Source organism: Cynoglossus semilaevis, unplaced genomic scaffold, assembly GCF_000523025.1.
Source record: "Cynoglossus semilaevis isolate Cse_v1.0 unplaced genomic scaffold, Cse_v1.0 scaffold1510, whole genome shotgun sequence".
In the NCBI taxonomy this organism is placed as follows: Eukaryota; Metazoa; Chordata; class Actinopteri; order Pleuronectiformes; family Cynoglossidae; genus Cynoglossus; species Cynoglossus semilaevis.
The window spans coordinates 1-13,440 of NW_007585191.1; the positions used below are offsets into that span (position 1 = coordinate 1).

The window sequence follows — 13,440 nt, forward strand, 5'->3', positions numbered from 1 at the left end:
CTGTTCGAGAGTCAAAGATTCGGATCAGTAAAAAGAGTCGGTCTTTCCATCACTAACTAGTAGACACGAGTGTCCACACTTTTTTTTTGTCTTCGGCGCTACTTTTTAAATGACCAGGCTAAAGTGATCATATAAATATATATTTACGCATATAAACTCATATAATCTCATTATATATATATACATATATAGTACTTTCTGACTCAATACTTACACGAGCCTAACATTAGCACTAGTGATTAGCATCTTAAAATAGAATTACATCTATAGTTTGAATTATTAAAAAACAAAAAAATGTTGCATTGGTTAGGGTTAGGAATCAAACCCCATACTCTCTGCTTCCAAGGCAGGCATGCTAACCGCTACGGAAGCGATGTTTTTTAAAATGAAATTGCTCTTGTTCTACAAGCACTTCTTCTGAAATCTACGTGTAGATCCTGATCTACTTATGAAATATGTTTTCTGTGTTTCTGCACCAGGAGCCTCGCTGGTGTCCGCTGCTGAGCAGCAAATACACGAAACAGAAGCCCGCACTTCTCGTTGGAGTCTCACTGGAGAACGACAGCAAAGCCACGGAACCCTCTCCCGACAGATTCAAGGCCAGGAAGGCTCCACCTCAACAAGGTCGGCTTCTCCTCCAGCGGTGGTTTCTATGTTTTTCTTTAGTCTCATTGTCAACAACCAAAACAAACAAAACAAGTCATCAAATATCAGGTGATCACTTCCACAGCTGTGGTTGTGGTACTTGTTGAATCTCTTCTCACTACAACTTCCTTCCAGGTTCTCCTGCTGTAACGGATCTACTTCCAGAAACCTTGGAGGCCGTACTGATCCCAGACCAGGGTTACCACCAGGTTGGACCTTCTGATCTCTGCAGTGACATGTTCATCTTGTCCGTCACCATTGCCTTTGCCTCCAAACTTGAACAGGTTTGATATATATATATATATTTTTTTTAAATTATCACACAATTGCCAACCATCATTGTTTTAGAAATTAAAAAAAAAAAAGATTTTGAAATAATGTAATCTTTACAAAGGCTGGTTAATTTGTAATTTCAATTCAAAAGTGTTGTATTATATATTTGATATTTCCATGATGCATTTCAGTGACAGCTAACAGCTAACAGTCAGGTCACACTCTGATTTTCCCCGTTCCTCACAGTTGATGCCCAGCACCACGAAGCTGTCCGCTGAAGGTTCAGACTTCTTCTTCTACTACTCGTTGCTGGGCAACGACATCACCAGCGAGCCTTTCCACAACCTGCTGAGTCCTGACTTTGAGCCGGAGCGTGCCTCCGTCCGCATCCGCAGCAGGAAACAGATCCTGCTGTCCTTCGTGTCTCACCAGCCCAGTTTACAGGTCAGGGCTCAGACGTCTAATATGGCGTGATGCGTTATACCGCGTCGTTGTCGCTGCTCCATCGTGCCATCACGTCAAAGGTCCTGCCGTGTCCTCAGATCCACCTGTGCTGTGGGAACCACTCTCTGGGCAGCACCGACCTCTCTCTGTCGGCACTCTCTGCTCTTCCCGTCCATCTGGAAAACAAGGCAGCGACGATCGAGGGGGTGTTTGTGCTCAGACCTCCGACGCTAACCAAACAAAGTTTACCGGTTCTGCCCGCCGACCTGCAGCCCACCATCGGCGTGGCTGTTGCGCTTAGAAGAGAGGGGGTCCCAGCACAGGTGAAGTACTGTTCACGACTATAGAACTTTGAATCCAGATGAAACTGATTTTTTTTCCTGCGGCTAATAAACTGGACAAAACAATAAATAAAATTGATGCATTGTGGGTTGTTTGATGGGATATATACATCATTGTGTTCATGGCGATGGTGCTGATTGTATTCCTACAATGACCACATACTGGGCTGCTATGATGTTTTGTCTGAGCTGCATGTGGCCCCTGAGCCACTATTTGAAAAGTCACTATTAGAATATCAGTGATTTAAGATCTCATGTCAATCTTTTTTTTTTTTCAGATCTTGGGGAATAAAGATGTGGGCGGAGTCAATGCAGTCTCCGTCCCTCCTCCTCCTACTGCTGCCCCCTGTGGTCAGCAGGGCATCTCTCCAGTCCACAAACCTCCCGACTCTTCTACTCCAGTTCCTTATCCTCCCACTTACCCCCACACGGAGAGCGAGGCAGAGAGTTTACTTGAGGAACTTCATCGCTCTAAAGAACCAGGTGAATTTGACACGACGGGAAGTTTCAGGTCTGTAGTCCGGACGTCCACGGGACAACCGTTGACCCTGTCTGTGTCCATGTAACCAGCAGCAGATGCGGAGGCAGGAGATGAGGGTGGAGTGTCGTCGGTGAGTGTTTCCGCTCCTAAAGTTTCCATCCCGCCGTCGGCACATCACTTCAGCTTCTCTCTGGACCTGCGGAGCCTGGGAGGCCTCGGCCTGACGCACGCCATCGCTGCTACGCTCAGGTGAGAGACTTCACCTCACGTGTGTCCACAAACATCTAGCTGCTGCGAAATGGCCGCACGGAGGGAACAAAACAATAGAACAAAACTTTTTTTTAATTTAACAACTTATTTTATTTCTAATGTTTCAAATAAAATAGCTAAACAGCTGGAGTGACGTGATGTACTGCTCCAAGCGTATACGTACATATATACATATACATATAAACACGTATATATGTATATACGTACATACAGTATATAGAAATATAAACCACATATATAGAAATATATACTGTATGTACTGCGTATAAATATATAATTCATATAAGTCACCTGTTAAGAGTCCGTCACAATGTCTTTGGCTTTGATTGGACCATATATGTTTTCCTAAAATAATGTTTCCTTACAAATTATTTTATAATTCTGAAATACATCTGTTTTCTTTAATCAAATTTTTTTTTATTAATAAATGTTACAACAAATAGTCTTTTTCTAGTCTAGTGTAAGAGCGGGCCACATGTTGAAGGTTCGCAGATCGGAAGTGACCCACGAACCACGGTTTTGAGAGCCCTGCTTTAAATAATACAACAACAGTTTTTTTTCTCCGACAAAGGCTTTAACTAACAGGTACTGTATACTCACATGTTGAAGTAACGGTACTCTGTATTTGTGTGTTTTTTTTTCAGGTATTCATATCCGTTCTTCGGCAGCGCTGCCCTCATCATGACCAACCCTCCGGTGGAGCTGCACGGGAACATTGAGGTGTCGCTGCCTCAGTCCTACTGTGCCTTTGACTTTGCCACGTTACCGCACGACACCTTCCACAGGTAGGAACACACACCGACACATTTGCACCACCTAGTCACAGAGGGAGGGAAGTGCACGTTTGTTTGTCATCGGTGACATCCCAAAATAAAATAAAATAAAATCTTTGGTTAGTCAATGGTAAAAGAAGTTTTGTAAAGCAATTCCCTTTTTGGTCACTAGGTGGAGCTGTAGGACTGTGTTCAGTGCAGTATGTGAGAGCCCTGTGTTTGTGTAGAGTTCCCCTGGTGGTGGAGTTGTGGCACAGAGACTCTAACAGCAGGGACCAGCTGATTGGACGAGCTTCTGTGCAGCTGTCTCACCTGCTGAGCTCCGAGAAGAAACGAGTTCTGACGTCATCGGGAGAACAGAGCTGGAGACAAACGCACCAGGACAGAATACCTGTGTTCAGACCACAGCGGTAGGAGTTTGTTCTGAGTAACTGTCACCGAGGACAACGGTGGCGTTCGTTTGTCTTTGTTTACCTGACGTGTCTCTGTCCTTCAGTCCACCTCAGAAGGTCGCAGAGGTCACCTATGTGGCCACATTAGAAGACCTGGGTCTGATCAAAGCCAAAGAGGTTATTGTGACTGACTCTTCACAGGTGACTTATATGAATGATATATTTATACTAGTACATATATATTACTATACGTACATATACATGTGTGTATATATGGCTAAATGTGTGTATATATATATATATTTATATATGTATGTATATATTTATACATGTATATGTGTATTTATATGTGTGTGTGTATATATATTTATATATGTATATGTGTATGTGTATTTATATATGTATATGTGTATTTATGTATGTATATGCTGTTTTTCTCTAAGGTCACATCATCAATGTCACTGCTATGCTGACGATGTGTCTTTCTTTTCTCTTAGATTGAATCTGTTGCCCCCGCACAACTGCCCTCTCACCCTCTGTCACCCAAAGCCCCTGCCCTTTGCCACCCAGCTCCACTGCTGGGCCCCACAGCCCCCAGAGAGACCATGGAGTATCGAGCGGCCTTGGAGCTGGAGCTGTGGAAGGAGGAGCAGGTGGACCTGTTTGACGATCAGGTACAAACCTTGGACACAGGACACTTTGACTGGAACTGTCGGCCCTCTGCTGGAGGAGGCGGTCTCTGCTCCGTTATGTTCACTGGGATTTATGATGCGTTATGATGATGACACGTTTCTTTATAGTTAAAGAAGAAGGAGCTGAGTCACATGCAGGCGTTGGCTGAGGAGTGGAAGAAGAGAGACAGAGAGAGAGAGGCCGTGGTCAGGAAGAAGGTCTGTCTGTCTGACTGTCTGTCTATCTATATATATTTATGTCTATACACATATACGTATACAGTGATCCCTTGCTATAACGCGGTTTACTTTTCACGGTTTCGCTACTTCACGGATTTGCATCGTGCATTGTGTTCTGCATTCTGATTGGCTAAAAAGTCACTCCGCTTCTTCTCTACCTGTGCGCCAATAACGTTGCGGTTTAATATGTACACGTACGTAAAACAGCTTGCCAAATTGACATTACGTACGTGCAAATTCTCTTGCAATTTCGAGTTTATCAAACCCCATAATGTCGACAAAACGCTCTGGACCGGCAAAAGTACCTGCGGTAGGGACCAAAAGGCAGCGGAAGATGCTGTCTATCGGTGATAAAGTAAAACTATTGGACATGCTAAATGAAGGTAAAAGCTATGCGGCTGTAGGTCGGCATTATGGAATTAATGAATCTTCCGTTCGTTCCATAAAGAAGGAAGAAAAAAACATAAGGAAGACAGCAGCAATAAGTTTTAATAAGGATTCAAAAAGGGTTGCAACTGCCCGCAACAAGACCAGGTAATTTGTATTTTTTTCATAATCATTTTTAATTTTCTCCCGTTCACGGTGGGCGGTGCTAATCTCCGCAATTTGAAGCCTTCTGTTCACGTTGATGATTAAAATTATTATTTGACAGTACATTACAGAAGTTATTTGTTGAAACGTTTCTAAAGTACTTTTATTTTACTTTATTTGTGAAACAAATGGTTGAGACTGTAAAATGGTTTGTTCGTTCTTTCTCTTCTTTTTCTGAGTATTTAATTGTAAAAAAAATAAAGATTTCTACTTCACGGATTTTGCCTATCACGGGTTCTTTTTGGAACGTAACCCCCGCGAAAAACAAGGGTTTACTGTATTCACCCCCTTGGATGTTTTACCCTTTTAGTGCTTTCATAAATCAATCATGGTCAATACAATTTGGCTTTTTTAACACAAACATTTATTGGAAAAAACTCTTTAATGTCAAAGTGAAAACAGATTTCTACAAAGTAATGTCAATGAAATAAAAATATATAAAGAAATATAATTGTTTGCATAGTTAATCACCCCCTTTTTAAGTTAATGGTCTAATTCAATAGAGGTCCAAATTCTTGCCAATAGTCTCACAATTAGTGAAATGAAGATCACCTGAGTGGTGTGGGTGTGCTTCAAGTGATTGAGGTATAAAACACCTGTGTCCGAATGGTCCAGACTGGTGGATCAGTATTCTTGGTGACAATTACACCATGAAGACAGAAGAACACTCCAAGCATCTCAGGGAAAGGGTGATTGAGAAGTACAATTCAGGGGATGGATACAAACACATTTCCAAGGCATTGAACATCCCCCGGAGTTCAGTGAAATCCATTATCAAGAAATGGAAGGAATATGGCACTTGTGTGGATCTGCCTAGATCAGGCCGCCCTCGTAAACTAAGTAGGAGACTAGTGAGAGAAGCAACCAAGACCCCTACGACTACTCTGAAGGAGTTACAACTTCAGCTGCTGAGATGGGAGAGACTGTGCATATAGCAACTGCTGCCCGGGTTCTTCACCGGTCAAAGCTTTATGGGAGAGTGGCAATGAGAAAGCCACTGTTGAAGAAAAGTCATATTAGATCTCGACTACAGTTTGCCAAAAAGCACGTGGTCAAGTGGAAGAAGATTCTTTGGTCTGATGAGACCAAAATCGAGCTTTTTGCCCATCAGACAAGACGTCATGTTTGGCGGAAACCAAACACTGCACATCACCAAAAACACACCATCCCCACTGTTAAGCATGGTGGTGGTAGCATCATGCTGTGGGGATGTTTCTCAGCAGCCGGACCTGGAAGGCTTGTAAAGATAGAGGGCAGAATGAACGCTGCAAAATACACTCAAATCCTGGTGGACAATCTTATTCAGTCTGCAAGAGAACTACGGCTTGGGAGAAGATTTATTTTCCAGCAAGACAATGATCCGAAGCATACTGCAAAAGCTACACAGGACTGGTTAAAAAAGAACCAGGTAAATGTTCTGGAGTGGCCGAGTCAAAGCCCAGACCTCAATCCTATAGAGCAGGGGTCTCAGACTCGCGGCCCGGGGGCCAAGTGCGGCCCGCAGTACAATATTTTGTGGCCCGCACCTTAATATTAAAGTATACTGTTAGTGTGGCCCGTGGAGAAACTGGACCTCCGAAGAGCCAATCAGCAAGCTCCCGCGCGCCGTCCCTTGTCGGGGATAGGCTAAGCTACACCAGCTTCGTGCACTTCACGCTTGTAACAACAGCACGGCGTGTATTGAACAGCCAGACAGCAGTCGCCTTTGCGCTTGCCATCTATCGTACTTTCTACCACGAATGTCATGATCAAGCGCAAAAAGAACGGCGACTGTTACCGGGCTGTTTATCGTGTACGCTGCTGTTACAGATAGAAGCGTGTGACATGCCCCGACCGGCGGCTCGCGCTCGGGCTCGAGAGCGCAGGGAGCGCTCCGTCACAAAGCGGAAATGACGTTATGCGTTAAGACATTCTCTGTGCGCAATTAGCCAGCTAAACACTTGTTTGCCGTGAACGTGAAACAAGAGCGTTACTAAGCGGAATCAATTAGAATCTAATTTTCAATTAGATTTTGTCATACCCCAGTCATGTCTTCATCAAAGCCTGCAGTGAAGAGAAGGGTTGACCCACAGCTGGTCCGTCTCTGTGTTTCATGGATGGGTTAGAAACAGAGAGTAATTCCCCCTCAGAGGACAGTGGTAAAGTACTAAAACATGTTAAAAAAAAATCAAATTTCATCTGATGTTATTGGAAGCCGTGCTCCAATGAGAATCAGCCTTTACATTCACACCAAGCTGTCAGTAACAACACAGTCGTCAGGGCTGACTGTGGGTCAGTGCAACAATAAAACCACAGCCACAAAAAAAAAAAAACCTCTGCAGAGAAATATATATATATACAGTGATTCACCAGAATGAAGTATTTATGTTGTCTGTGAGTACTTCTGAGTACTTCACTGTGGGGGTTTTTTTTGCGTCTGTGTGTCCAGACTCAGAGGTTACAGAAGGACCTGAGAGCGGAACACGAGCTTTCGCTGAGGGAGTTGAAGGAGAGCGGCAGGAGGCTGCAGCAGGAGTGTGACCTGCGCGTGGCGCTGGAGAGAGAAAAAGTTCGACTGATGGAGGAGGAGAGGAGCCGACTGCTGCAGCAGGTACGAAGCCCACCTCAACCCCCCTCCCGGGGGCGGCGGAGGATCGTCGATGGTGACTTTTAAAAAACGTTGTCAAACATTTTGACGACGTGATTGGTTTGTCGTGGCGCAGATTTTAGACGGGGAGTCGCGGTACAAACAGCTGGAGAAGGAGTTCCAGGTCTACAGGGAACAGCAGAACATCAGGCCGGAGTTCAGACTGCAGTCAGAGGTCAACCTGCTGACCCTGGAGAAGGTGAACCACGGATGTTGAGTGGTACTGCTGAGTACTACAAGTATTTTCTGGACTATAAGTCGCACATTTTTTTTTATCCTTTGTCTGGATTAGCGACCTATATATTAAAATATATAATTTCACGTTTCTGATTTTCCCACTGACGCCCGCTAGAGGGCACTCTAGCTAGGCTAGTGCGACTTATACTCCGGAGTGACTTATAGTCTGGAAAATACGGTATATTTGATTGAACTGTTAACACATTTTGTGAGTATAAAAACCTGTTATCCGATAACTGTAAGTAAAAATGTTGTCGTGTTTGTTAAAGTGGAACTGGAGAGGAAGCTGGAGTCCACCTCCAAGTCCAAGCTCCACTACAAGCAGCAGTGGGGACGAGCCCTGAAAGAACTGGCCCGCTTTAAACAGGTACAACTCTTGGTACATGTATACGTGTATGGTACATACCTTATTAGGAGTGTGTACTAGCTAGAAACTCGCGATACAATATGTATCACGACACAAGGGCAGCGATATGATATATTGCGATATATTGCAATACTATAGACATGGCGATATATATTTTTAAACCAATTTTTTTTGTGATATTTAAATGTCCATCGCAGTGATTTGTGAAATTGTAAAAAAATTTCCGCATTATGTCAACACGAACCATCGGGTAAAAAAAAACAAACAAAAAAGAAACCGCAGATCGATGAACATCGTACAGTGGAGCAGAGCAGTTTCTTTGTGTCGGCGCAGGTTTTTAATCTCGTGCTGGAGATGAGTGTGTGTGTGTGTGTGTGAGAAAATGTTTAGTCTGTTTGTTTTTATAGTAATTAGCCCGAAAACGGCCTGAAATACAGACGGCTAATGGTCCACAGAGCTGGGCTGTGTCAACACACCATCTGTGGATGTGTGTGTGTGTACACGTGTGAATGATGTGTTCATGAGAGATTGTGTGTTTTCTGGTGTTTTTTCTCTGTCAGGAGGTGAGGAGATCAGACGTGTGAAAGTGGAAGCTCTGTGTGTGTGTGCCTGGTACAGTGAAGTAGCTTTTGGATAATACCAATTTTTTGGTCCCCTCATGGGGACATTTTTAGATCCAAACTGAGTGTGACTGTATTTTGAGGATCATAAAGGAGTTGAAGGATTAGCATATATATATATAGTATATGTATATATGTATGTATATGTATATATGTATGTATATATGTATATATGTATGTGTATATATGTATATGTATGTATATGTGTGTATATGTGTATATATATGTATGTATATGTGTATATATGTATGTATATATGTGTATATATGTATATATGTATACACCTATGTATACATATATAGATATATATGTATGTGTATATATATGTATATATGTGTATATACTGTATGTGTGTGTGGTTTAAGTTAGGGTAAGGCAGTGTTTCCCCAGAATTTTTTTTTCTGGGGACCCATATTTTAAAAACCTTCGCAACCCAAGTCAATAGACATTATTCCTAAACTCCTGTGAAACATGATGCAAAACGACCCCCCAAAAAAACCTCTTGCGACCCACTTGAGGGTTGCGATCCTGACTTTGGGAAAAAATGGAGTGTGTGTGTGCGTGTGCGTGCACGGGGACATGTCGTTTAACTGTTTTTCTATTAATTATCAGTCGGTTCCAGTGTGAGAACTCATTGCGATGCTGTCCCAGAAACAGGACGTTCTGCGTGCCGTTGTTCCTCTCACATCGTATTTGTCGGTCAGCATGTTGGAGCAGCGGTTGGTTGCTTTTGCCTCATAGCTAAAAATGTTGTTTGTTCGATCTGTGGTTTCTTTCTCCACACGTACTGTACGCCCCGAAAACACGATTCGATTCATTGTCGACTCGAAATTGACCGGAGGTGTTTGAATGGTTTGTGCGAACTGGTCCTAAACCTTGTCATGTGTAGCTGCAGGGGGTTTTTTTTTTTTTTTTTTTTCCCCCGCTCAGACACCGGAGGATTTATTAACACAGAGCCTGCGGAGGCACTGTTGGTATGAGCAGATGAGAGAAATACGACTTTGACTCTTTTTTTTTTCTCCATGTTTTCTTTCTGTTCCCACGGTGTTGACGTTGGTCCGTGTGTGAATTCTCCACTCGTTGCGTAGCATTTTTCTCAGGAAGGTTTTTCTGAAAATGTGAATCCAGACAAATTCATTACCGAACGTCAGACTGCATAATTACAAAAGCAAACAACGGATACTTGGCTTCGGAGCGCGGATATTTCAGCACCAAGGTCAGGGGTTTGTTTTTGAAACGTCCTCAGAGCGGAGCTGCGCGGAGCCGGACTCACGTGGAGGAATGGAGATTCATGAGCGTTTAATGAAAACATTCACACGAAAACAAAGGAAGTCTGCCTCGGAAGCAAAGAGCAGAGAGTCCTGGGTTCGATTCCCAGAGGAACCACATCCTTGATACCGTTAGTCCTCCTCTGTAAGTCGCTTTGGATAAAGGCGTCTAATAAATACGTAAAAGTACTTTTTTTTTTCAGTGAAAAGCGTGTACAGGCAGCTGGTTGGTCAAAACAGCCAATAGGAGATCCCTATTACTTTGAGCTGCTCTGTGATTGGATAAAACACGTCTGCAGTGTTCAAATCCTCCGATTGACAATATGATTTTTTTTTCAGTATTGATTATTGATTTGTACAGTATATGATACAAATGACACCAGGCTGCCTGTGCAGCTAAAACCGCCCGCCCTAGTGGTCACTGTGAAGCACAGCAGATTCAGACGATGTCCAAAACGTACCTGAATTTTTTTTTTTGTGTGTGCTTGTGTGTTTGTGCAGCGCGAGCAGGAAAACACTATGATGCACCTAAAGAAACAGCAGGCGGAGCTAGAGGCCATGAGGCAGCGTTACCTGGCAACGGGAGAAAAAGAGGCGGGGCAACAAGACAAGCAGGAATTGGACGAAATAAGGAATGAACTCAACAGGTGAGAGGAAAGAATTTTTTTTTCTGCCACTCAGCTTTGAGTTTATATGTATCTATATATGTATGTATATATGTATGTGTGTACGTATATGTGTGTATATATGTGTGCATATATGTATATATGTGTATGTATATGTGCGTATGTGTATGTATGTGTGTATATGTGCGCATATATGTATGTATATATGTGTGTATATGTGTGTGTGTGTGTATATGTATATATGTGTATGTATGTGTGTATATATGTATATGTGCGTATATATGCATGTATGTATATATTTATATATATACACACACACACATTCTTCAGGTTGAAAACACGCAGGATTAGCGAAACAATTTGATTAAACCACTATTTTGATCGTCGGAAAAAAATTTTAACTCTGAAAAAGACATTTGCTGTAAATGACTGAAAACGATGTCTTTTATTCCAGATTGGATAAATTTTAAAAAAGTATATATATATATGTTTATATAGTTGTGTATATATCTATATGTGTGTGTGTATATATGTACAGTAGTCCCTGTCCTATCCCAGTAGTTGCGTTCCAAGACCCACCCACTCGTTATTTTCCCCCCAGATTAAAGCAGCAGGACAGATGTGTCGCTGCCTCTGCCGTGTCCGTCCCCGTCCCCCACCTGAACGAGAGTGCCGAGGACCAGCTGAGCCGTTTACTGGAGGAGAGGGACACTCTGCTGAGGACGGGGGTTTACACCCACCAGGACAGGATCATCATTGACCTCAACAAACAGATCCAGGAGGTGATGGTCGGTCCAGACAAACTCTGAGTCACAGACTCTCCAGATTCTGGTCCTCCAGTGGAGCCTTCAGGTGAAACTGTGATGTCATGGTTCAACAGGAAAGACATCTGACCTCAGATCAGGTCTGTACTTCCGGTCCGTCTTAGTGTTTCCAGAAGATGTGGACACTTCAAAATGATGTTTTTTTTTAAAATCTTTTTTAACCAGAGATTAATTAAAAAAGATTAATTTACAAGAAAATGAATTTACAAAATATAATTTAATGAAATTTAACCTTTGAAATAAAAACAACGCTGATGACATTTTAAATATTAAAACGTTGTTGTTTTCACCTTAACTCTGACCAAAAAAATGCCTAAAAATACATGAAATATGCAATAAAACTAAAATTATGTCGAGACGATTGTGAGATAAAAACCACGGTTTAACCCTTCAAATTCACCTGTTACATTTTTCTTTCTGAATTTTTCATTTCTTTTATATGTATATTTATATATTTGTTTCATTATTTTTGGATTGGACTCGATGTAAATATGAATGAGAGCAGAGAGTAATAAAGTAAATATAGGTAAAATATAACGTTTTTATATTTTTATATTGTTTTTCATGCCGTTGTATAGTTTAACAATTTTAGCATTGGACTTAAAAATATGAACCTATTATTTTTCTTCTGACTGATAGTGTGATTGAAACGTTAATTCATGTCAAATTAATTTTTTTTTTCCAGCCTGTGTTGATGTAAAATCCCGACAATGTTTTAAATCCTTCAGACTTGTTGAAATTGATCTTTGAGAGGCCGGTGGTATGTTTTACTTGACAGCAGGTGGCGCTGCAGCGTCAGCTAAATCACAATCAGAGCCGCTGTGAGATTTTATTTATTTTAAGAATTTATTTTTTCCATTAACTGTGACTGCGATCTGTTCATGTGGAATAAATTATTTTAGACTGACATGAACTGACTGTTTGTTTTTAAACTGATGGAGAAAATATTAATTTAATTATAATAACGAATTTTTTCACTGCAAAACCTACATTTAACCTGGTGAATGTTTTTAAAATATAAAAAGTACCTTGTAAACAGTAGTACCTTGTGTATTTTACTTCTGCGTTTACACTTAGATTAGAACTTAGCGTAAAAATAGACGATTATCTGGTTTTCAGTTTAAATTATGGAATAAATATATTTACTGACAATAAGGAAAATATTTTTGTTTTTTCTGCAGCATTGGTGAAGTAACGTTTAAAGCAGTCGTACAGCAACAGCAAGTAATACAGAAATATAAATATATATTTAAACATATATATATAAATATATTTATAACAGCTGTTATTATTTTTAATTATACAAGAAAAATGACCATTTATGAAATATTCCACAGGTTGTTTAAAGTATTTGATTTTAGAAAAAGTTATGAATATCAGGTTTTAATGTTTTTAACAGAAATAAAACTCAATCTTCATCAAATAGGATTTAATAATTACCAACTATAATATATATGTATGTATGTATATGGTACAGTGCTTTAAATATATATATAAAACATGTCTTAATATAATTTCAATGTAACGTAAAATGGTGATAATATACAGGGAGTGCAGAATTATTAGGCAAGTTGTATTTTTGAGGATTAATTTTATTATTGAACAACAACCATGTTCTTAATGAACCCAAAAGACTCAATATCAAAGCTGAATATTTTGGGGAGTTGGAGTGGGGCTTTTTTAGTTTTAGCTATTTTAGGAGGATATCTGTGTGTGCAGGTTATTATTACTGTGCATAATTATTAGGCAAC

The 13,440-nt window shown here is 41.1% G+C and overlaps 1 protein-coding gene across 1 annotated transcript; it reads left to right on the forward strand.

Moving 5' to 3' along the window:
- Positions 1-479: 479 nt before the first annotated feature.
- LOC103398948 (centrosomal protein of 120 kDa-like) lies at positions 480-11,775 on the forward strand (the record flags this gene model as incomplete). Its single annotated transcript, XM_025053907.1, has 17 exons — positions 480-624; positions 781-929; positions 1,165-1,362; positions 1,461-1,695; positions 1,953-2,186; positions 2,274-2,433; positions 3,099-3,239; positions 3,455-3,637; positions 3,724-3,820; positions 4,117-4,293; positions 4,420-4,525; positions 5,737-5,961; positions 7,500-7,711; positions 7,824-7,946; positions 8,253-8,351; positions 10,741-10,886; positions 11,467-11,775. Coding segments are annotated over 17 exons (2,838 nt in total), but the record flags the coding sequence as incomplete, so codon positions are not given.
- Between the last annotated feature and the right edge of the window lie 1,665 nt (positions 11,776-13,440).